General features: G+C 43.8%; 1 protein-coding gene across 2 annotated transcripts; it reads left to right on the top strand.

The window, feature by feature from the left end:
- The first annotated feature begins 1,011 nt into the window (after positions 1-1,011).
- Positions 1,012-22,875, top strand: LAYN (layilin). Of its 2 annotated transcripts, XM_037882413.2 has the most exons (9): positions 1,014-1,170; positions 5,784-5,897; positions 5,976-6,081; positions 9,356-9,513; positions 10,020-10,058; positions 10,422-10,505; positions 12,253-12,355; positions 14,278-15,721; positions 19,365-22,875. In XM_037882413.2, exons 1-8 carry the CDS (start codon positions 1,089-1,091, stop codon positions 14,636-14,638), a joined length of 1,047 nt encoding a protein of 348 aa, XP_037738341.1. In that variant the 5' UTR covers positions 1,014-1,088; the 3' UTR covers positions 14,639-15,721; positions 19,365-22,875. The 2 variants fall into 2 exon arrangements, with proteins under 2 accessions (XP_037738340.1, XP_037738341.1); XM_037882412.2 differs by having other exon boundaries at positions 1,012-1,170; positions 5,784-6,081.
- The last annotated feature ends 761 nt before the right edge of the window (positions 22,876-23,636 follow it).

The following is a 23,636-nucleotide window of genomic DNA, read 5'->3' on the forward strand; positions in this document are numbered from 1 at the left end:
TGGGGTGAGGGCACATTTCCTCTTGTCCCAGCTCTTTCCGCAGCGATCATGCAAATCCCTGAGTCTGCAGTAGAAAATGTAGCGTTTCGTGTTGGCATGAATGCAGCCTTATCTCCCCTAGAGCAGGGGTGTGAGATTGAAGGGGGGTGGAGGAGGCTGGTGGAGGAGTTGAGTGTAGGGTGTTTGGGGAGAAATGGGGGTGTTTGAGAAGGCTGGGGGGCTCTGTCTTGGAGTTGAGATGAGAGAGCCTGTGGGTGGCACAGAGGAGGTGGGGGGTGTACCGCGTGTGTGTAGACGACTGAGGGATACAGGGGGCAGGGTTGGAGGATGTGGGGAGGGGGCGTGCTGTGTAGAAGAGGTGGCTGGGAGTCTGGAGGGGGAGTACTGGGGTGGGGGGTGGGGGGCCGGGTGGAGGTTGCAGGGGTGTCCGGGGGCGGGGTGTACAGTGTGTTGGGGCGGGGGGGAGGTTGCAGGGTGTCCGGGGGCGGGGTGTACAGTGTGTTGGGGCGGGGGGGAGGTTGCAGGGTGTCCGGGGGCGGGGTGTACAGTGTGTTGGGGCCGGGTGGAGGTTGCAGGGGTGTCCGGGGGCGGGGTGTACAGTGTGTTGGGGCGGGGGGGAGGTTGCAGGGTGTCCGGGGGCGGGGTGTACAGTGTGTTGGGGCGGGGGGGAGGTTGCAGGGTGTCCGGGGGCGGGGTGTACAGTGTGTTGGGGCCGGGTGGAGGTTGCAGGGGTGTCCGGGGGCGGGGTGTACAGTGTGTTGGGGCGGGGGGGAGGTTGCAGGGTGTCCGGGGGCGGGGTGTACAGTGTGTTGGGGCGGGGGGGAGGTTATGGGGGGGAAGGGGCGTGCTGTGTAGAGGAGGTTGGGGGGTGTATAGTGGGGGGGGGGGCTGCACAGCGAAGCCGCGCTAGCCCTGCCTGCTTGTGCTCGGGGGGCGAGGGGGGGCCCGGCCCTCCCCGCTTGGCCGGTCCGTGGCCGGGGAGGCGGGGCCGGCTCCGCCCCGCTCCCGCCCTCTAGCCCCGCTCGGCCCCGGGGCGGCCGCTCGGCTGCGGCGGGAGATGCGGCTCCGGGAGCGCGGCGCCCACGGCTATGGGACTGGGGCAGGCGCTGGCGGCCGCGGCCGTGTGCGCCGCGGTGCTGGGCTGCGCGGGGGCGTCCCGGCTGCTGAGCGGTGAGTGGGGCCGGCGCGGGGAGCCCCGGGGGAGGGGTACAGGGGGAGCCCCAGGGGCGGGGGGGGTGCAGGGAGCCCGGTGGGAGGGGTACAGGGGGGAGCCCCAGGGGCGGGGGGGGGGCGCAGGGAGCCCGGTGGGAGGGGTACAGGGGGAGCCCCAGGGGCGGGGGGGGGCGCAGGGAGCCCGGTGGGAGGGGTACAGGGGGGAGCCCCAGGGGCGGGGGGGCGCAGGGAGCCCGGTGGGAGGGGTACAGGGGGGAGCCCCAGGGGCGGGGGGGGCGCAGGGAGCCCGGTGGGAGGGGTACAGCGGGGAGCCCCAGGGGCGGAGGGGGCGCAGGGAGCCCGGTGGGAGGGGTACAGCGGGGAGCCCCAGGGGCGGGGGGGGGCGCAGGGAGCCCGGTGGGAGGGGTACAGGGGGGAGCCCCAGGGGCGGGGGGGGCGCAGGGAGCCCGGTGGGAGGGGTACAGGGGGGAGCCCCAGGGGCGGGGGGGGCGCAGGGAGCCCCACGGGAGGGATACAGGGGGGAGTGGGGAGGGGCGCAGGGAGCCCCGGTCCTGGGGATGTCTCCGCGGAAAGTTAGCCTGTTCCGAGTCTAGGGCGCTGAGCGTGGCCGGGACTCGCTTCCCACCGGCGGCGGCGGCGGGGCTGCGACCCGAGCGTTGTCCGTCGCCCTGCGTGCAGCTCTGGGGCTGAGCGGTCCAGGGCTCTGTGCCCTCGCTGGTGCAACAGCGGCCGGGCTGGGGCGGGGGAGCGCAGCCCCAGCTAGAGCCGGCGATTTCCCAGTGTTCAGCCGAGCGGGAAGGGAAATGCCAGCTCTGCCTGCGGCGACTTTACAGCTAGCGTCCAGAGCGCGGCGTGGTCGCTGCAAGGCTCTCTGCTCCGGAGGTACAGCCGGCCTGGGTCTGGGACTAGACCAGACAGGGATTCCCACCCCGGGCACTGTCAGGTGTCAGTGATTCTCCGCAGTTATTAGGCTGTTTCCTCCTCCAGTCTCCTGGGTATCCCCCTCTATGAATGCAGCAGATTCACTCTTGCGGGTGATTCCCGGGTTATATTTGTCATCCCCAGATGAATTTTCAGAAGACAGTGGATTTTCTCATTTCCATCTTGCAAAATCCCTTTTTGGGATAGAACATAAGGACAGATAATACTTAGTCCTGCCATGAGTGCAGGGGACTGGACTAGGTGACTTCTCAAAGTCCCTTCCAGTCCTATGATTCTATGACCTGAAGGTGGATAATTTTCAGACTTTCCAGAATGTGTAAGCAATGAAAATAGCATGTCATCTTTTCCCTTTTTGGGCTCTACCTTGTCTATTTTTGTGCAACAGGATGGGGCCTAGTAAATTTTTGGTCTTTATTGATACATGTCTATATTGCATTATACGTGTACAGGAATTGCCATACTAGATCAGAGCAGATGTTTCAGAGAAAGTGAAAGAAACCCCACAGTGTATGGGTATAGAATGACCTGTCCATGGGGAAGTTTCTGCCTATCCCCCATAAGTAGTACATATGACCCAAAACATCAAAGTTGGTATCCCATATAAAATATTTGTTTATCCATGTAATGTAAAAGTTGTCAATATGCATATAAATATTTAATCCTTTTTTAATCCTGCTACACTCTTGGTTTCAATAATATCTTGTGGCAGTGAGTTCCAGAGATCAGTTATGAGTCGTGTGGGGAAAAAGTATTTCCTTTCATCAGTATTAAATTTGTTGCACTTAAGTGTAATAACTTTGTTCTTGTATTATGAGTTGGTAAATAGGTACGGTTGATTTACTTTCTCTGTACCATTCATTGTTTTATATACCTCTTTGCATGAAGGATAGCAGTAGGCATTTTGAGGGGTCAAAAACGTGGTTAGTGGTTCTATAAAATAATAACTGGGGAATACATATTTATCAGATTTTAAAGATGGGGGAGCACATTACATAATATGATTGGCTTGGTGGAAGTTTGATTATGATGGGGCAATGTATATCTTGAGTCGTTATTTTGGGGAGTTAATAAGTAATATTTCATTGTGCTTCCAAAGGCCTTACGCTCAGCTCCACAGTGTTTCTCTGTCTGTCTGCCTCTCCGCAATGGGAAAACTTTTGAACTCCACATCTGCTCAATTCCAAAATTTCAGGGAATATTCTAGGCATCAGTGGTCAGAAACCTGTTGTTTTGGGGAAAATCTGAAAGCCAAAAGGGGGAAAATCAGGGTACATAAAGTCCTGGCCAGCTACTCCACACAGCCGCAAGCACCACTGCAATTATCTATAAATCTAAGAACTGGTTGATGGCACTAATTATCGCTGTGCAGCTTAACAATACTCCATCTCATCTCTGCCCATCCTCCCAACAGCTTAATATGGTGACAGCCTGAATGACTTCTTTCAGAGAGAGAATAATTGGTGGTGGGGAATGAGGAATTGCAGACAGTGTCTGGCATGGGGGGAGAATGGGAGACCTTGGAACACTGGATGGAGGGATGAGGGGTCACACATGATCCTGGGTGGGGAGAGATTGGGAGACCTTGGTTTAGGGGGAAGAGGGAATGGAGGGGTGTACACAGCACCTCCTATGAGGGGAGAATGGGGGACCCTGGATACACAGAACCTCTGGAGTGGGGAATTGATGGAACCCCATGGGGTGGGGGGAATGGAAGGCATCGAGGAAGTGGGAATAGGGGTGCACACTGTCTCTGGCAAGGAGGAGAGTGGGGGTCTTGCAGAGAGTCCCTGAAAAAGAGGGTGGCACACAGGGAGCTTGTGAGGAGAAATGAAGGAAATGCTGCAGGAATCCCTGATATGTGTAGTGAGCTCAGTGTACACAAGCTGTGAGATGTGTGATCTCCTCCCGTATGCTGGCCTGGAAATGGGGACAGAACACAGCTGTGGAGTGGAGTCTGGACTAGTGGTAGCCCCATTACCTGCATGCTTTGGCCCTGTGCCTATTGAAGTCAGTAGGCTTTGGACCAGAACCTTTGTGTGTTGTGAAAAGGTGGGGAATTTTTATCACCTTCATAAGTAAGTTGTTTTTTTTTTTTTTTTGGGGGGGGGGGGGGGACGGGGACACAGGAAAATGGAGTTTCATTCTACATTGGCTAGAATTATGCATACAATTGTTCTCTGTTGCCTAATCAATCACATACCCTTCAGTGATATCACTGTTTGGACAGCCTGCAGTGGCGCCTGGAAAGTGAGCAAATACATTACATTTTTCCTTAGCTAAAAGAAAAGGCAAGTTTTGTTGATAAGTCACAGATGTTCTGCCGGTTCGTAAAAATACTTGCTTGGAATATCAAAAAGGAACCTTGTAGTTTGTAACTGAAGCTCTCCCTCTGCAGCTTCTGCAGATCCTCTTTGCGTTTACCACACTCCACAGCAACAGACCCTGGTCCTCAGGGCTGGTAGAGTATCGCTTCTTTTTCACCAGCGCTGCCTGTCTGTAAAACTATTAACAGAAAATACAGGGTTTACCTAAAGATACATTTTAAGTGTTGCTTTTACTGCATCCCTTGTTTTAATTTCTTTGACAAATTTTAGCAGTCACGGTAATTCCAAATATGCAAGTGAGTGGATTTAAATCTCCAAAACAGAATAGATTTAAATTCCTGTTGCATCGGTGGCCTTGAAAAAAGGTGTAGAAACACAAAAGGGCAAGCATACACCACTCTCACTTTTTTTAGTAGCATTGATTTACCATGCAGAAGTTTGTAACGTTCTGTCCTTAAATCATACTTATTTATGAATACATAATAGCTGCTAAATGTTGTTTTTCTACTGTAGATTCACAAGTTGCTAAACTAAATGTATGTTGCATATTAGTTCTTACATGATAAATATTTATTTTCAAAGCTATTTGTTTCAACAATTTAAATATTGGGAATGTTAGGTTATAAAACATTCCAGTCTGTATTTTTTATAGTAAGTGTGTCTATTCTGTTTGATCTTCACTTTCTTTGTTTTATGGTCAAAATAAGCCAGGCGGTTAGGAGAGAGCTTGGCTCATGACTGAAAACAGTCATTGTTTACTTCTTTAGAAGTCTGGAACATTATGCTCTGGAAAGCATATCCTGACTAACTGCAGTGAGTTCCATGAAGCTATTATGCACCTCCCAAGTGGTAAATAATTTTTATTTCTGGAGCTGTAAGCACATCTCTGGATCTGAGTGAGTTTCTAGCCAGTTAAATTATTACAAAAGAGCATGCTTGAATCCTAGTGCAGCATCTCTCTCTCTTACAATGTTGGACATATCCGTTGGTTCTCTGGCACAACATTCTAGTGTGGGAATCTTCTCCCCCTCTGCAAGGAATTGTTGAGGTTTCTTCATTGCAGAGGACTCTTGGTGGGGCTGTTGGTCCCAGGAACTGAGAAAACAGTGCTGCAGAGGTCAGTCTGAACTAGTGTATGCAACAAGAAAAGGTTGACAGTGCTCAATAATTCCTCAGTCATATAAAAGTTAGTATTTATTTCTTTTACCTATTTGGAGTTGTTTATGTAAACTGCCACACAATGCAAAATTCAACAAGTATTAATGGTATTTGATTACTCTTTGTACTAACCATCAGCAGCTAATGCATGCAGTCTCTGTAATGGGCTTATTTCTATTTCTGCAGGGCAGACAGTTTGCCGGGGTGGAACTCAGCGACCGTGCTACAAAATCATTTACTTTCATGATGCTTTGCGCAGGATCAGCTTTGAAGAAGCACAGCAGACATGCAGAAGAGATGGTGGGCATTTAGTCAGTATTGAATCAGAATCAGAACAGAGACTGATTGAAAAATTGATTGAGAGTCTCTTGGCTTCAGATGGAGATTTTTGGATAGGACTTAGAAGAAAAGAGGAAGACGTGGATAATAGCACAGAATGTCAGGGCCTGTACTCATGGTCTGATGGCAGTACATCCACATTTCGGTAGGTACCTGAAGATCAAAATGTTAGAAATCTATTGTCTTAAAGTCCTGGCTAAAGTGTTTATAATATAGGGTAAACTGATGTTTTGAAATGAAATTCCCTAAACTTCAGGACTCCTTTTTTCCTCCTCAGTGATAGGACTTACTCTCGTTGACTGCAGCAGGAATAACTTATCCTTTTGAGGTAGGGTAGAACTTGAGAATTGCATTGAGTTTATCTTAAACAGAGGTAGTGAGAATCTTTGCACTACGTGATAGGTCTCTTGTCTCATGGCAAGTGGAACCATAATGCTCACTGTAATTATTCCCTTATAAGATAGTGGAGAGGAGACTTCCAAGTAGTATGAGTTTTGCAGGAGATGGTTTTGATACGTTAACATCTTCCAAACATGATTGAACCAAAAATGTGTGTAGCCGCAAGTCTTGCTTAGTCCTCTTTTGATTCTGATCTTAAGTCACAGTTTTCTAGGTGAACAGCAAATAATCTTAAATGAGAACTCATCCTTATGGAGTTTGTGTTTGCCTGAGGTAGAAATAGAGTAACATATACTCCAAATGCTGACCGATTACTGAAAGTCTTCGCAACAAGATGCCAACACTACAGTGAATTTGCTGGTTCTAGTTTTGCCAAGGGTGCAGTTCCTATTGAACCTTTAATTAAAGTTATTAAAAAAAAAATCAAAGCGCGGATGCCATTCACTAATTATCCTGCACATTTTGCAACATTTACTGTGATTGAACCCATCTAGTTCATTAAATAGCCCAAGTGTAATTAAATATTTTATGACAACACTTAAATATATATGGCAATGTCTTAATTTGAGCTCTTCTTACTAAGAGTTATGCACCGAAATAATCTGTTTTGGTAAGAGCTATGCTTTGGAAGCCACAGTAAGAAATAGGTACTGCTCTTCCTTCCCTACTTCTTATGATGAGTTTGTTTACAGAGTGGAGGAAAAGCAGATGTCGATCTTTTCCAGCAAGCAGAGAGGAGTGCATTGTATAACTCCTTTGCGATGGAAGAAGTGAGGTGAATAATGGAGAAAGATACTCTCAATTAAGGTTACACTGAAACCAGATGGCAGGAAAATCAACCATTACATGCAAACGCTTGTGAGGAACTAGATTTCAGAGTAGCAGCTGTGTTAGTTTGTATTCGCAAAAAGAAAAGGAGGACTTGTGGCACCTTAGAGACTAACGAAAACTAATTACGAAAGCTTATGCTCAAATAAATTGGTTAGTCTCTAAGGTGCCACAAGTACTTCTTTTCTTTTTGTGAGGAACTACTGGCCAAGAGACAACATATAGGTCATAAGGTCTGGGCAGTGTTTGGGGGAGCTACTAAAAGGGAAAATTCTGTGCCATCTTCTGATCTGAATTTAGACCCCCAAAATAAAAATATGTATCAGCACTTAGCATTAGGAAAATGCACTTTGAAATGTAGTATATTAAATACTTTGAGGAGTAGGTTATCTGATGTGCTTATTTATTCTACCTGTTATGGACGTGCTAGGAAAAATATTAGTTGCTCATGAAGTCGGAAAGTGTCTTCTGAAGTAATGGAAAACTTGCTTAATATGACATTTCCTTCCTCCGGAATTATCCAAGATGAGCTGGTGACCTCTGCCCCATTGTTTGAGGTTTTGCTCCCCCCACATCACAATGGCACAATTTAAAAGTGAAGTCTGAACCTCATTTCTGGATCTCTCAGTTTGGCATGCGTCCTCAACACTTAGGGTAGGGAAAGCAAAATCAGGATTTGAGATCACACTCTTTGTGACTCTATGCAGATAGGTAGCTTAGAGAGGAACCTATAACAAATCTCCAAGAAATGGTTCTCTCTTTATGTTCTAAGGACAGTTAGGGTCGTTGAACACTAATAAGATGCTTAGCCATAAGTAAGGCTGGATGAGATGCATCTGCTTTTAGTGCTGTTTGCTAGGACACTTTAGTCCAATAGCATAATATTTTTCCCTGTGGTCCAAATACTGAGAATGTTGGTTATGGAGGTATAGGGCCAAATTCTTTGCTGTTACAAATGGGCATAGCTCAGTTGACTTCCATTGAGGGAAGCATGCCAATTTGTACCAAAGGATCTGGCCAAAATTGCTCATGAGTAATACTAAAAGAGGAAAAAAATACATAAAATACGTAAAAAAAATACGTAAATTTACCATTTTTATTGGATCTGAGCTGTTTTCTTTGTAAAGAGACTCACAATTCAAAGAGCAAAATAGCATGCAGTATAAATGTATGTAGAAAGAATGTCTTGTAATGATCACAAGATTGGTTGGACATTTATCTGATAGTTTCCCTTTTGAAATATTCTGGTATAGCTAGAATTATTTATATTCTAAGGGCCAGATTTCTAGACTCAGACCTAATTGGGAGTGGTTGGGTGCTCGCTCTCTTAGAAATCAGGCCTTGTAAGCTTAAAATTAATAATCGTCTGAGTCCTAAAATGTCTGTACAGTAATTGATATATGACAGAGTGCTAAATAGTAAGGGAATATTTCCTATATTCTTCTTAGAAAGGTCCGTGCATTTTCCAGTGGTAGTGTTTTACAGGTGATGTTTTTTCCAGTAATAGCAAGATAGCTCCTTTTTTTTTTTTTTAGTACACTTCTGCCAAGAGCAAAGCAGATTTCCTTTAAGCATCTTTCATTATCTTATAAAATGGATAAATGGTTGTAGGCAATGGAGTTTGAGACCAGAGAACATAGGTCATTTTCACCCTGAAAATATGTAAAGTAAGTCAGAGTTCATGAAGAGATGAAGAGGAGATGAAGAGGGTGAAGTGCTCAACCCCCATTGAAATCCAGTGGGAATTGGGTACCTAACTTCCTTAAGCTCCTTTGACAGCCCCGATATGAAATCCCTTATCTTCCAGTCCTGTGAGTCTTTCGAATAGGAAATGCTGTTTGTAATGTGCACAAAAGACTTAGAAACTGGGTTGAGATCAAACTTCTTTTCATTTTGTTCTAAATGGGATTCAGACCCCTTTTTTTTTTTTTTTTTACTACTTACATTTATTGTCAAGAGTTTCTCCATGAGCCCCCATCTTGTGAAAATCTAAAAGACAAAAATGTGAAAATAAACTCCTGATAACTGAATTAGTGGGAGCACTTTGTGCGTCCAGCTGAGAGAGGGTACAAGTTGAATCATGTTCGCATTAGTTCTGCTATCACTGATGTCTGGAATCCTGTGCAATATTTCAAGTCTGAGCTTCTGCAATATCAGGGGAAATGCATTGCCTGATGTGTTTATTTTTCTAGGAATTGGTATACAGATGAGCCTTCCTGCGGGAGTGAGATCTGTGTTGTGATGTACCACCAGCCCTCTGCCCCGGCAGGTGTCGGGGGTTCCTATATGTTTCAGTGGAATGATGACAGATGCAACATGAAAAATAACTTCATTTGCAAATATTCTCTTGGTAATGAGTTACTCTGTATCACGTAAAAATGATTGTACTCTAATCCGCAGGGGGGGTGTATTACTGGTCAGGTGTCACACGTCTGGCTGGTTAGAGGCAAACCATGTATCATCTGTGCTTGGGAACAATTAGTAGAAGGCAGACATGCATTTAAATGGATAAGAGTCCTGTGGACAGACGGGACACTTCCCAGATCCTCAAAGGTATTTAGGCTCCTAATTTCCACTGAAAACAATGGAAGTTAGGAACCTGATACCTTAGAGGATCTGGGCTGCTGTACTGAATGTCCCTGACTAGGTACTTTGTGAAATGTATGAATCAACTGGCTTGGAAGCTGTCCTTTTTTAAAGGTCTTTTTAAAAAGTTCAGAATCTGAAATGGGTACTAAAGGGGAGAGGGAGGATGCTGTTGTGAGGGCCAGCGCCAGCTTCTTTCACTATATTTATTTGACATGGTTACCCAAGTCAAATGCATAAGGAAATTTAGTATGTGCTTCTTCCTTTTAGAAAAACCAACTGCTGCCTCAGAAGAGAACTCCCAAGTGGGTGAGTTACAGAAAAATGTTTGATTTGCTGACATGGTAATTTTTGGTAAAAATATTCCCAGAGGATCTTTACATTTACCTGCAGTAATTAAAATTGACCAAAGAAGTTGCCCCTCAGTTAGCATTCCCTTCTATTTATCTCAAACCCAAGGTCCAGCAACCAGGTCTGACATAGTGTTGCTGCCCAATCTGGAGGCCACCACCATGCTACAGAGCTCTGAGCAAAAGAGAATGAGATCAAAACACACCGTGTGTCTGGCAATGTCCTAAATCCCTTATCTTTGTCTCATTTTCAGTTACTCTCCGGAGTTTATTCAATGTTGAACCAGTATCTGCAATATTAACAAATCACTTTTCCCCCCAGATGTTGTAACAGGGTCCTTGAAGCCAATGTTCCCAGAAGAACGCATTAAGGAAGATGCCAATGAAACCCTTAAAGAAACCAAAGGTACACAGCACTTACAACAGCTAGCCATTACCCTCTGCAGCTATGCACTCCTGCTGCTTCTGCTGGCCTCAGTGTGGGTGCAGGTGCTCAGCACCTCTGAATATTGAGCCTCTTATGGTATGCCTATACAGCAAAAGCATACACAAACTAGCCTGCTTGACCTAGCTCGAATCCAACTAGCGTGGGTAACAGTAGCAGTGCAGACAGTACTGAGTGAGTTTCAACAGAGGTAATACAAGCCCCTCATGGACCCTGGGTACATACTTGGCACTGAAGCCCCTGCTGCGCTGTGTTCACTGCTATTGTTACTTGCAATAGCTGTATTCCAGCCTGATCTGGTAGGCACAGCTCTTGCTGTGTCGACAAATCCTGTTCTTGGTCTCTGTATATGAATTTAGAAGCTTAAATATAGTGTGATAAACTCAGGACAGACAGCTGCAAGGGCGGGGTAGAAAACAGTCCCAGAAGGGTAAAAGGCACTCCACCCTATCAACTGAGGAGGGGTGACTACAGGTCAATCAGGTTCAGCTGAGAAGGGGTTACCAGACTTCAGTTAGGATCAGCTGAGAGGGAGTTACCTGAGCGCAATTAGGATCAGCTGATTCCAACTAAGGGCTGCATGAGACCTTGAGGAAGTCAAGCTGCCAGTGGGTGAGTAGCAGCAAGACAACAAGCTTCACCAGGAGGGGAGGCTGCATTCCCTCCCCTAGGGGAGAAAAACAAGCCTAAAAGACTGGCTGAGAGAAAGGAGTGGACTGCCCCTGTGCAGCCAAGGGGGACTGTTTTACCCCAAGCCCATCTCGCCAAGGCTAAAAACAGCTGAGGCCGGTGAGACTGAGAAGGTGCCTTGCCCCAGTAGGTAATGTTTAATAGTTTTGCTCTGAATCTTTACAACTACAAAACTAAATTGGTTGTTTTGGCTGTCAAATGATTTAGCTGTACCAGCTAAGTCAGATGTGAAAACACTATTTTGAATTAACAGCCTTGCATTTCAATGATGCACATTTGAAATGTCGAAGATATTAAATTGTTGTTACCACACTGACTTCTTTCCTTGCATAGATAAAGGGACTTGCATAGTCCCCATGCCTTTATCTGTGTGAGGAAAGAAATCAAATGAAGATAGGGAGGAGGAAATGTACCACTCAGTCATTACATAATTCCCACTCCACAATTCTTATGATGGTTGTTTATAAGCCTTTCAAAAGACAACACATCTCATTAGCTTATTCCATTGTTACTTTCACATGAATAGATTGAGAAAATGTCAAATAAATGTTAGGAAAGTAACATTTTTTTGTTTAGATCCTGCCATTTCTCTTATATTTTGTCAGACAGATCCTACCAAAATGCAGGTTATCCCACATCCTCATCCTGAGGAATTTATTGTACTGGCCATGACTGGAGATTGGTCCTTCTAGTCCAGTATCCACTAGTTTGATCCAGTTGGGGAATTCCTATATTCCACCATCCATGGAGGATGGGAAAATTAGGGTTACTACATAGAGAGCCCCAAACTAGGAGACTCAAGAGCACAGTTTGGTCTGGTCTGCTGAGCTAGAGGATTATTCTGTACTTGAAGTGTTGGCACTGAGAGTGGGGTAGCTGCTAATACGTTACAAATAGGGCTGAAGAAAACCTTTTATTATTATTATTTGGCAGTACTACCTTTCACAGGAATAATTTGTGCATGCAAAATAAAATTTTAAATGGATAAAAGTTGGAATTTCATATTTTTCTCCCCCAGAACCTGTTTTGAGTATTGCCTACATCTTAATTCCCAGCATCCCTCTGCTCCTTCTCCTGATGGTCGTTACAGCCATCTTCTGTTTTTGGCTTTTTGCAAAGAGGCAAGTGGCATGATTGTGCAAAGAGTGAACCTTTGTATCTCATCACACTGAAGAATCCTTTAGCTCCAGGGTTAATTAGTTTCAGAATTTTCAACTGAACCCCATAAAATGCACTAGAGAGAATTGGAGTATATATGTCCTGTCTAGTACATTTCTAAAGAGCAGTATATGCATGTTGAAGTGACAGACTTTGTGTAGAGTAAGTTTTTTAATAAACCATGTTATGCTATTTTATTAATTGTGATCAAAATCATACAGTAATTGTGGAATAGCATAAAATAAGGTGATTGATTTGAAGTGTTAGATTTATTAAAAGGGAAAAGAAGATTTAATGCAAAACTGACAGATTGGGAACTCCCCTCCAAAAGTACCAAATAGTGCTGGGTCAAATTTTCTAATGTTTTGTCCTTCTAACCTTTTGTTTTCCCAGCTCTCCTCCTCACTTTCCCATACATGCAGACAATCTAACTCTACCATCAGCATAGCTTACCTTTAAATCATGATTAGGATTGTGTTTAAATTAAAACATTTTTAGAAACTAGATTGAGGACTCCAAAAAAGACTCCCACTGTTTTCTCAGCTGCATCCTTGAATCAGATGAGAACAGCTACGCTAGTATTGAAGTAATAACTGGTGACACAAGAGGCCTAATGTATCTAATAGTATAATTTTTACTGTAATTGTATTGACTCAGCCCCTGTCCTCGAAGAGTTGATGCCAAGCTATTGTTTGATTAGAAACAGGGGTATCTAGTTCACTAGTTTGAATGTAGGGCCAAGTTGGTAGTGAATGAAAGTTGCCATCTGAGTGTTTGTTGGCGTATGTAAAATGCCATGTTCCTAATGGACAGGTGAGCTCACATGAGCAAATACAGTGTAATTAGTACTCATGTTGGCACTTTCAGCAGATGCTAAGGAGTGAATGAACCGTGGAGACCAAACTTCCTTTTTAGCCCCAGAGATGATCCCTGCAAGTCAGGGTAGATGGAAGTTGTCAAGATGCAAGTGTGGGCAAAACATGCACTAGCACTGCCAAAGGTGCCGCTGGAACTCTGACATTTGGCCAGCAATCAAGTCAATTCACCAAAAAAGACCCTGTTTCAAATATCTGTCTACTGACACAGTGAAAAGATATTGGCTTTGGAGCAAAAGCAGAAGGGAGGAGGAGAAGAAGGAGAGTGCTTGCCAAACACTAACTGGGAGATTGTTTTAAGTGTAAGGGCGGCATGATAGAAGTAGCAAAGTTGGGAGTGGGAAATGGAGACAGAGGCGAGAGCAGTAGTTTGTTTGTATAGCTCCTATTATTCATGGCTCTTAAATTGCTCTATAAACATGAATGAAGCTGCTGTTATACAAATGTGAGATCATTTAAACGCTCTGGAGGAGGAGTACGTGGCATTCAGGCTCATTGCCAGGTCAGACCACTCGAGACTTCCTACATGTTCTCTGTTTGTTTGTTTGGAGGAATGAGAAGATGAATAATTATAGTGCAAACACTTCAGCACCCTGGCCAGCACCCAGCTGCTATAATACCTATAGGCACCAGATGGGCTAATGTGGGCCGCAGTCCTCCTGCCTGTTGGTCGGACAGGTGTGGATCCAGAATAGGATACCATTTTATGAGGGCTGCAAGCTGATTCCCCAGAGATCTCATTCTCTGTTGCTCCCCTAATTTGAAGTCAGGATTAGTATATCGCACAAGCGTAGTACAATAGTGAAATGGTATGGCATGACAACACCAGTAATGTTGCATTCATGTGTCCAACTACAAATAATAATTAAAGTACATGTTTCTGAATCTAGGCTATTAATGGCCATTTTCCAAAAATGCTGTCATTTTCTTGTTAAGAGAGATGCAATGTCGGACTATGCTTATGAAAAAGAACACACAAGGAATTCAGTATCTCCTCTTCCTCACTTAAGGAAACGAGAGCACATGGAGGCGAGTCCAAAGGAGCAAGATGCCTGGATCTCCCCCCACAGGAGGAACAGTCCCAATTTGGAGATTTACAATGTAATTAAAAAACAAATGGAGGCAGATCTGGCTGGGACCAGGCCAGATATTAAGAATTCTTCCTTCCGCACCCCTTCCGGAGACCACACGTCTGACAACTTCTCCGGAGATTACGACAACGTGGCTGTGAATACTTCAGAGAGCGGTTTTGTGACATTAGCTAGTCCTGAAAGTGGCTTTGTGACCAATGAGATCTATGAGCTGTGCAGTGATCAGATGGGACAAAGCAAGGAGTCGGCCTGGGTGGAAAACGAAATATATGGATATTAAGGAAACTGGAAACACCTGGATGTGGGTGATGCAGCAGATAAAAACACGAGTAGTCCCCCACACACCATATTTAACAGTGAACACAAAAATAGTGTGTGGCAGTGCATAGTGGTTTCAGATTGCCTCTGTGCTCATTTTTTTTTTTTAAGGCTATGTTGTTTTAAACAGTTGAATGCAACAGAATGTGTTTAGCTTGCCTTGCTTCAAACCCCTGTTCAATACTGAGAATGATCTTTCTTGGTCTTGGTTCTTTTTTTTCTGTTGGAACTACAATATTTCCTGAGCTACAGACATGAAAATATTTCTACATCTTTGCAACTAAAAATCAGTCCAAATTCCAAATTCTTTCATTTTTGTTAACTGACCTCATCCACATGGATGTTTTTAAGTTGTAAGCCGGCCATCCTTGCTTTCTCCTAACTGCACCGGAGAATGGTGGCAGGTTGGTCATTTGTTTCCATGTCAAACCATGTTTTAGTTACATGGATTCCCTCACCATCTGGTTTGGAATGTTGCCAGTCAGGCACTTCATTAGGGACTGGCAGTGTAGCCCATGTGCCTTTCCCTCCTTAGTCCTGCTAGCCATGCAGGGTGTCTCAGAGACTGCCCTTAAATGATCTCATTCATTTAATTTTTTTTTTTTTTTAAAGAACCAGATAGCCAAAGATTTCAAAAATCTCAGCAGATGTGTTGGTGTTGTATGGCGGATAATTTTGCCTCACTTATCCTCCAAGCAAGAGAATGGCAAAGCAGTGACACAAGCAGCACCTTCTCAGTGTTGTGTAGGGGAGAAATGGCCATTGCAAAGCATTGAGAAATGGCCTCAGAAGTTGCTGCAATCTGATGGGCTTCTGTGTTGGTTTTGCTATCCAGAGTTATGCTAATTTGCTCTCAGTGGCAAGTTAAACACTGGTTACTTTATTATAGAGTAAATAGCCTGTTACTGACGGACGTAGATTTTTTTTTTCCCCCTCTCATGCTCGTGAGCTGTACTGGATGCTATGAAGATTGATACAATGGCTCCTCTGACTGCAGACTGATTACATGTTGCTAATCTCAGCATGGATGAGATTACTAAAGAAGGTGAGGATTAAAAATGTAATTTTGACGTGTCAAGTAACATATCGCTATCATCAGTTACAATAAAAGCTCTGTTGACTCATTGCCACAGGGACATCAGCTACCCCAACGCCAGGGGAGACGTAATGTCCGGATAGGGTAGTGCATAGAACATGGATTTCCCTCTCAAATGAGAGGGACTGATGTCGGTCTGCTTTTTTTAAACTTTGTTTTTGAGAAGCTCTTCATGAAACCATATTGGATGCTGCTTGTCTCCCTGCATTTTCTGAAGGGGGTTGGAAGAATTGTGGCTTCTGTGCCTTAATTTGGTGCCTTACGAGTTCCCAGCCTTTTCCCGCACAGTGAATTTTTAATTCTAATCACACCTTAGTTAACGGATTTCTTAATTCCTCCAAATCGGCTTTGTACTGGTTGTATTCCCTTTCCTTTCCCTTTCTATACTGATTATTAGTACAAAGTTTCCCTATTCTCACATCTTCAATCATATGCTGTCCTCATGTTGAAGTTGTTCCACCAACATCTCTCTCCCAGTTAGAATATCTACTGATTCTGGATTTGTCCTCTGCCTCCTACCTAGACATAATGAAGGATCAGTTGTCACAGTTTTATGATCTTGACTTTACTTTAAAGTGTAAACTTAACATTTAATATCCACAGGTAGCCATTTGGTCCAACAGAATTTTATGTGGTCAAGAAAAGAGGGCTGCAGCCTTGACTTGAACAGTTTCATTTTAAAGTTATCTGTATGTATGGCATCTATTATTTATTAGATGCTCTCATGCCTTGTGACACTGAGACAATCCCATCTTTCCACCTCCAACTGTCTAATGGCATGTTTCTTGCTCCATTATAATCTGGCTTCATGACAGTGGCATCTTTCTCCATGATTTTCTTATCTCATTTGTTGTCCATCTCTTTTCTGTCTTCCACCAGGTGGTATCCAATCAAGAGCTTGTGCAGGAATACAGTTTTTTGACATCTGTTCTACATGTCCAAAGTACTTCAGCCTTCTTTCTCAAATCATTGTTGCTACAGTCTGCTGGTCAGTCCTTTGTAACACACCCATGATGGTTACTTCATCCCCCTAGCGGATTCCAAAAATTCTTCTCAGGCATTTCTGATGCAATGCATTAAGTTTCCTGTTATGAATTTCTAGCATCTGCCAAGTTTTAGAAGCATATAACAATGTGGGCATCCCAATGGCATTGCATAGCTTTCTCTTGGTTCTTGTGGGAATCTCCTTTTTCCCCCTCAGATATTTGCCAGCCTCAAAAAGCTTCATTTGCCTTTCCAGTTCTTGCTTCGATCTCCTTATGGAATAGACCATCAGTACTAGTTGTACTTCCAAGATGTAAAGACTCATTAATGATGCCATATTCTGCACTATCAATCACTTATGCATCATCATTGCTGATTCCTCTTTCAGTGATGTTGACTTTTGTTTTCTTTTGGCAGATTCTTAATTCTACTTTGGCAGCCTCACGTTTGACATTGGTGGTGGTAGTCTTTTTCATAGCCTCATCATTTGTGTTCAGCAGAGCAATGTCATCTGGAAAGTTGAGTTGTTGCAAGTTTTCCTCTATTCCATATAATTCCTATGTCTTCCTTTTTTGCTTTTCACATTGCGTAATCTATCAGATGCAGAAGAGGACAGGTGATAAGATGCATCTCTGTCGCACCCCAGTGGTGGTATCAAACCAATTCGTCTCTCCACTTCCTGTCCTTACACAGCATTTTGAACCTTCATATACAGCATCTTAGCCCGTCATACTATCTAAGAGGCTCATATTGTCACAAAATCTTCCACAGCGACTCTGAATGCAGTGAAAGCTTTGGTGAAATTGATTAAATTTAAGACTAATCTTCTCTGGTAAGCAAGCCCTTTCTTAATCATTCATCTCAGGGCAAAGACGTGGTCTTTTTGGTCTAAAGTCTGCTTGCTTAGCGTGCAGTTTTTCATCTGTGACGAGTTTGATTCTGTTCAGTCATACACTAGACACCACACTTCAGTGTACTTAAAGCAGTGTTATTCCTCACCAGTTGTTGGTTTCCTGCTTTGGTAATTTACAGATCACATCTTTCTTCCACTTCTCTGGGCAGAATTCCCTAACCCTAAATTATTTTAAAAAGTTTATGTAATTCATGTAGTATCACTTCCTCCCCATGTGAAACATGCCAGCAGTGATCTTCTCTTGACCAGGTGTTTTGCCATTTTTAAGCTGCTTAATTGCTTCCTCTATTTCTGCTTCTGAAATTTCTAGCAGAGAGATTTAATTCTTCACTTTCTTCTACACGTGCATTGATTTGGAGTTATTGGCTGTGGTTGGCTGAGTATTTCATTAAAATGTTCTTGCCATCATTCCATTTGTTTTGCTTCCGCTGTTAACAATCTTCCATCTTTGGCTCTTGTGAACCATTGTGACTCTGGAACCAGGATGATCACTGCTGGCATAGCTGGAATGGTTTCTTAGTGGCCTCTCACAGGTGTTTCTCTCGCTTTTTTTGTCAAACCATTCTCTTACCTTTCCAATACAATTTTCTTTACTTCTTTCTCTTTCTCTGCAGATCCCCATTGCAGCATGTGTTTTTTGTCATGTCGTCTGTCCTTTCCTCTTTTTTTAAGCCTTACTTTTTTCAGCCAATTTCCACGTGAATGGCTGTATCTGCTCTTCTTTCCTTGATTGATCCTCTTGGTCCAAGTGAAGTTCTGGCAGCTTCCCAGCATAAACCTCTAAAGCGAGCCCATTGTTCCTCTTTATCACATTCATTACTCACCATTCTTGGAATCTGTTGGAGAGCTGGATTTTAAAGTCTCTCCTGATTCCCAGATCCAACAGTTTCTTCACATCAAATTCCATTTCTTTTCTTATTAGCGTGTCTTTTTAGCTTTATTCTATTCTGGTGACAAGATGGTAGTTGCTTCCGATATCAGTGCTTGTTTTGTGTATCCAGCAGCAATGTGTTTCACTTGTTTCTCAGTAATTGTCATTTGACTTCCATGTTAGTTTGTGTTTCCTGTGACGAGGGAAAAGTGAACCCCAGGTGCACAGGTTATACTTATTACACAGCTAAGTAAATTTTTCACTGTTGTCCATCTGCCATATTTGCACATTCAGTGCTTGTATCCCAAGTTGTCATTTATATCACCCATAACCAGAATGACAACGTAAGCATACACCTGGTTCAGTACCTTTTGCAACTTAATGTAGAATGCATCTGTTACATGTTCATTGGTAGGTGATCAACGATAGTTCCTCCCATTAGAGATTGAAGACTGGATTCTCATTTACGCTGAAGCCCACTTACACCACCATGTCTGTATAAAGCAGCCTTAAAGTGGACATAAGTTACAGTTGCACTCGTTTTAATGCTCCTTTACATGGCTGTAGTGTAACTGAGAATCTGACCAAGATCTCTTTCTAGTTATGCTAATGTGGCATATTGGTATACAACTAAGTGTGAACTAAGATGAAAACAGAATTAGCCAGTCTAATACTGAAAGCTGGGAGCATGTGAGTGACGTGAGAAAATGCCATTCACTTATGGGAACAAATTCACTGTTTGTTTTTAGTCCTGGGTTGGTGGGAGAGGTGTTTCCACACTCAGCTTCATATCCCTATCACTGTCTGTTTCTCTTTATTTGTAGCACATTTAATAGAGTTTCTAAGCAGCTAGGAGAAGTGCCGATACACCAAAGCCATGGAGATGGTATGAGGGAACCTGCCAAACGTCTATGCACGTGACCCTCCGCTGGAGTTTGTATTCAAATCCTCAATAACCCACAAGTATTTAGACTGGAGCAACAGCATGATTGTAAGGGATGTGCCGACAGCTCTGTGGTTGAATTAAGTTCATGCTTTATCGATTAGTGAATGCATTAAGATTACAATTAATTTTTTGAGCTGTTGATACATAAGTATGAGGCTTTTGTTACCATGTGAAGCCTAAGACATGGGCTGTGAGATGAACTGAACCTATCTTACTTAACAACTGGTATGTTTTTAAAGCCTTTTGAGGCACAATACAACATTTAAGACAGCCCCCTAATCAAAGAATCGGGATTATATATTGGAAACGAAGGTGAGCATCTGGGCATCTTTCTTGCCCCTTCTCTCCAGCATTTTAGCCCATTTAATCTCTTTTCTACCTGAGAGGATAATATTTGATATCACAGATAATGTGGAAAGGAGACTGAAATAAGTGTGTGACTGGCAATTTCTTTATACTGTACTTGTCTGGCTCCTGACTGCATGGAGAGGTGCCCAGAGTTGCCTTGAGCCACCTGAAATGAGTTTGAACACCACACACAGTCTTTCCTAGAAAGGACCAAAACCAAGATGGACAATGTGCAAACTGTGTGGATCTGCCAATGGGCGTTATTCTTTGAGAAATGGATTCCTATAACTTTGTACTTTAATACTACCGAAGAGCCCCTTGTCACACATCGAAAAGGCTTTTGAGGGATTGTAGGGAGGAAGCTGTGAATCAAAAAGTGACCAAGGAAGTACTCTCATTTCCTATGTATCTGACAACTGACACAGTTAAATCTGACTTACACCATAATGACAACAAGCTGGTTTCAGTCCTGATGCAAGTTCTGTTACACAAGTGTGAGCTGTGTGGCTCGAAAGCTTGTGTGTCTCACCAACAGATGTTGTCCCAATAAAAGATTTTACCTCACGCACCTTGGTAAGCCAAGAGAGAGGCATTTCCCAAACACAACCTCATTTCTACCAACAAAGCTTTACCATGCTAAACCATTCAGAACTGCAAGCCTCGCTGTATCTGTTCTGGGATGCTGACAAGCTCTTGAGCAAGATGTGGTGGGGAGGAGTGGACTCAGAATCTGAACTCGGGAGAGAGCAGCACTGATGACTTTGGGTTTACTATTAACTTGATAATCATTAGAGCTTTCTAATGCCTGTGTTGTGCTTGTTTATATGCAGTCCTTTGAATGTCGGGATTACAGTAATCAAGGTTTTGTGTGCTCCACAGGAAGCTTGATATAAATCATGTGGCAAGGTTGCTGCACTGTTCAGTGCAGCAGACTGAAGCTCTGGCTTCAGATAAGTGTAAAAATGGAGATTCATATTTAACTAGATACAAAAATGAATACACTCATGGCAGGTTTCCCTTTGCTTTTGAATATTAAATGCCATTTATTTTCTGCTGGCCTTACATTTCATGGTCTGTATGATCAGAACGTGTGGTGGGGATTCTGTTTTTTGGGTTTTTTTAAATGCCTGGCTAGTCTTTATGAGCTTGTAGGGGGAAGCTGGAAGTTATTGCAGCTGCATACGCATTTAGGAAGATATGAGAGGAAGCTTGGGTTTGTGAGATAAGCACACTAACTGGATGCAAAAATGAGGATCATCTGTGAAATATATTAATGTTGACGCTGAAATTTGCATCATTAACATGTAAGGTTAACACCCCATTGAAATGAATTGGGGGACAGTTCACTCCTAAGCTATTGCTTCAGGCTGTCTGCAAACTTAGGCAGATAATCTTGCATTGGTTTGCATTTGGTTCACATTTGGAAAGTGTTGGACACCACCCTAAGAGCGTGAGACGTTCTTTTTTCAGTGTAAGCTTGGGTTCTGGCTCACAATTTTGCAGCAAGGGCTGGATTTTGAGGTAGATTCTGTAGCTGTGGAAGGAGGAAGTGTGGTCTTGACAAATAGCAGTGTGTCTTCTGAGAGCCTGTTTAGAGAATTCTTGTACCCGTTTTGTCCTGCCAGTAACACTTCTGCTGTGAATATGTTCATTGGGTTGGATTCTGAAATGCATAGCTGCCTGCTGGGAGCTATTATGTCTATTCTTGTCCAAGTTTATCCAGAGAGCTGGCTGCACCGGTTTGGGATTAGACAGTTGTGATCTATCTGTTCCTGCATGCTCTTATGTCCTGTCATGGAAGGTTAACACGCTTGTTTTAATGTTCTCATGTTGAATGTGTCCAGTTCCTGAGAGATCCCACAGCATTTTGTATTGTCTACACTTACACGACTTTCAGTCTGATTCTGGAGTTGCTCCCAAATGGGGCTTGTTTCCTAAAACTGGGATTTTGCCTGAACGTGTCTCACTGGTCTGATGATGAACTGGGAGTGTTGAATAGCAGAGTGCAGGATACTTGGTGTCTATTTTAAAGGAGAGGAAGGATGGTCCAGTGTTTAGGATGGTATCCTGGGACTTGGGACACCTGGGTTCAGTTCCATACTCTGTCACACTCTGACCTTGAGCATGTTACTTAGCTTCTCTGTCTCTCCATTCCCCATCTGTACAATGGGAATAATAGCACTGCCCTACCTCACAGGGGTGTTGTGAGGATAAATACATTAAAGAATATGAGATGCTCAGAAACTATGGTAATGGGGGCCAAATAATTACTTAATATTTTAATTCTCCACACAGACCTTTAGAACATCTTGGAAGCTTATTGAAGATAAGCTGTTATGTAAGGATTTGGAAGAGTATTTGACTCAATATGTGGTTTGGTTGAGTAATTTTGGTGCCCAACACTGTGTACAGCAAGTGATGCTTATTTATTTGGCTCTTGTTTGTCCTTTTTCAAAATTGAATTTTAAAAAAAAAGGTAAATGCCATTAAGGCAAAGGCCTGCCATTCTATACCGGTCGTAATAATACCACCTCGCTCTCATACAGCACTTTCCATCCATAGATTTCAGTGTAAAGTCTGCATCAGTGTCCTGCTGTCTGCCACAGGAGCTTTGCCTAATCGAGTTCCTGTCTTCTAAACACAGAAGAATCTGGACTATAGAGCAGGCAGGAAGTACCACCTACCATAATCCGCAAAGTGATGGCCGGTAGATATAGTTAGGCTCTGGTCTAAAACAGAGCTCCAGCCTGCTCTTTTCAGTGTATCTTAGGTGAGAGCTATTTAATAGTCTGCACTTGCCAAGGGTTTCCCTGCAGCTGTTGTTGATTTCTCAGAGGAGCATTCCTAATTACAAGTCTGCACCAGTGTCCCAGGGAGAGGCTTCCTTTGGTCTTATTCCCCTGGTGAGATTCAGTAATTAAAAAAAAAAAAAATCCCCTTTTTTATATTTGTACGCCATGCTCTGCAGTAGATGCAATGTGCCAATCAGATGCCAGTTTCCTGGCTTGGAAGAGCTTTATCTAAAGGCATATTGGCTATTATACAGAACTGTACAAAACAAGTGGGATGAAGCAGCACAGAAGCCATTGTGTAATCACTAAAGCCAGAATACTTCAGATTAATTTCACATGATTGGGAAAACCACACCTGCTTTAAGATCTGTTGCCTCTAAGGAGCTTCTAGCCTTCAGGTCACTGATCCATCTGTTTTCTCTCCAATTAGAAATCTGGCAGGGGAGGGAGAGTGACACCATGAGTGAAACAAGTCAGGAAGAGAGGTAGATACGGACATACACTGCTCCACGGGTGAGTCTCTCTGGCTGTAAGAGGAACCCTGAATAACTCATGCGCTACGTTCTGCAGCCAAACAAAGCTGGCTCTGAAGCGTCTGAAATGTCAGTAGCTACTGACAGAGTTCATGAAACGTTCATTTTTTTCCTGTTGCACTTAAAAAAAAAAAAAAAATCATGAGATTGAAGCAAAACCAGTTTGCAGAAGCCACCAGGAAGCAAAGATGCGTCAAAGGCTTTGGCAGAAGGTGTTTATATGGTAGCGAAACAACAACAGAAGTGAGTGCAGGACGTTGCTGTGAGTTGACTCTGCCAATATAAACATTCAGGGAGCCAGCTCTGGAGCTGTATGCCACCCATCATATTCATTGCAAACAGTAAAATATTTGTAAGTTGCTATAGCTGTTTCTGTCTGTTCATAAATATTACAGGTTGGGTTGATAGAGACAGAGGGCCTGTCTTGGATACCTGGCAGTCTGGGAGAGTGCCTACCAACCAGGATTTGGTGGTCTG

Source organism: Chelonia mydas, chromosome 22 (genome assembly GCF_015237465.2).
Source record: "Chelonia mydas isolate rCheMyd1 chromosome 22, rCheMyd1.pri.v2, whole genome shotgun sequence".
Taxonomy (NCBI): domain Eukaryota; kingdom Metazoa; phylum Chordata; order Testudines; family Cheloniidae; genus Chelonia; species Chelonia mydas.

Bases quoted from the DNA above. Each gene is read 5' to 3' on its own strand.
- LAYN (XM_037882412.2), top strand. From the start codon at position 1,089: ATGGGACTGGGGCAGGCGCTGGCGGCCGCGGCCGTGTGCGCCGCGGTG. The intron at 1,171-5,783 runs GTGAGTGGGGCC...CTATTTCTGCAG, and splicing joins GGCGTCCCGGCTGCTGAGCG to GGCAGACAGTTTGCCGGGGT. The intron at 6,082-9,355 runs GTAGGTACCTGA...TTATTTTTCTAG, and splicing joins GGCAGTACATCCACATTTCG to GAATTGGTATACAGATGAGC.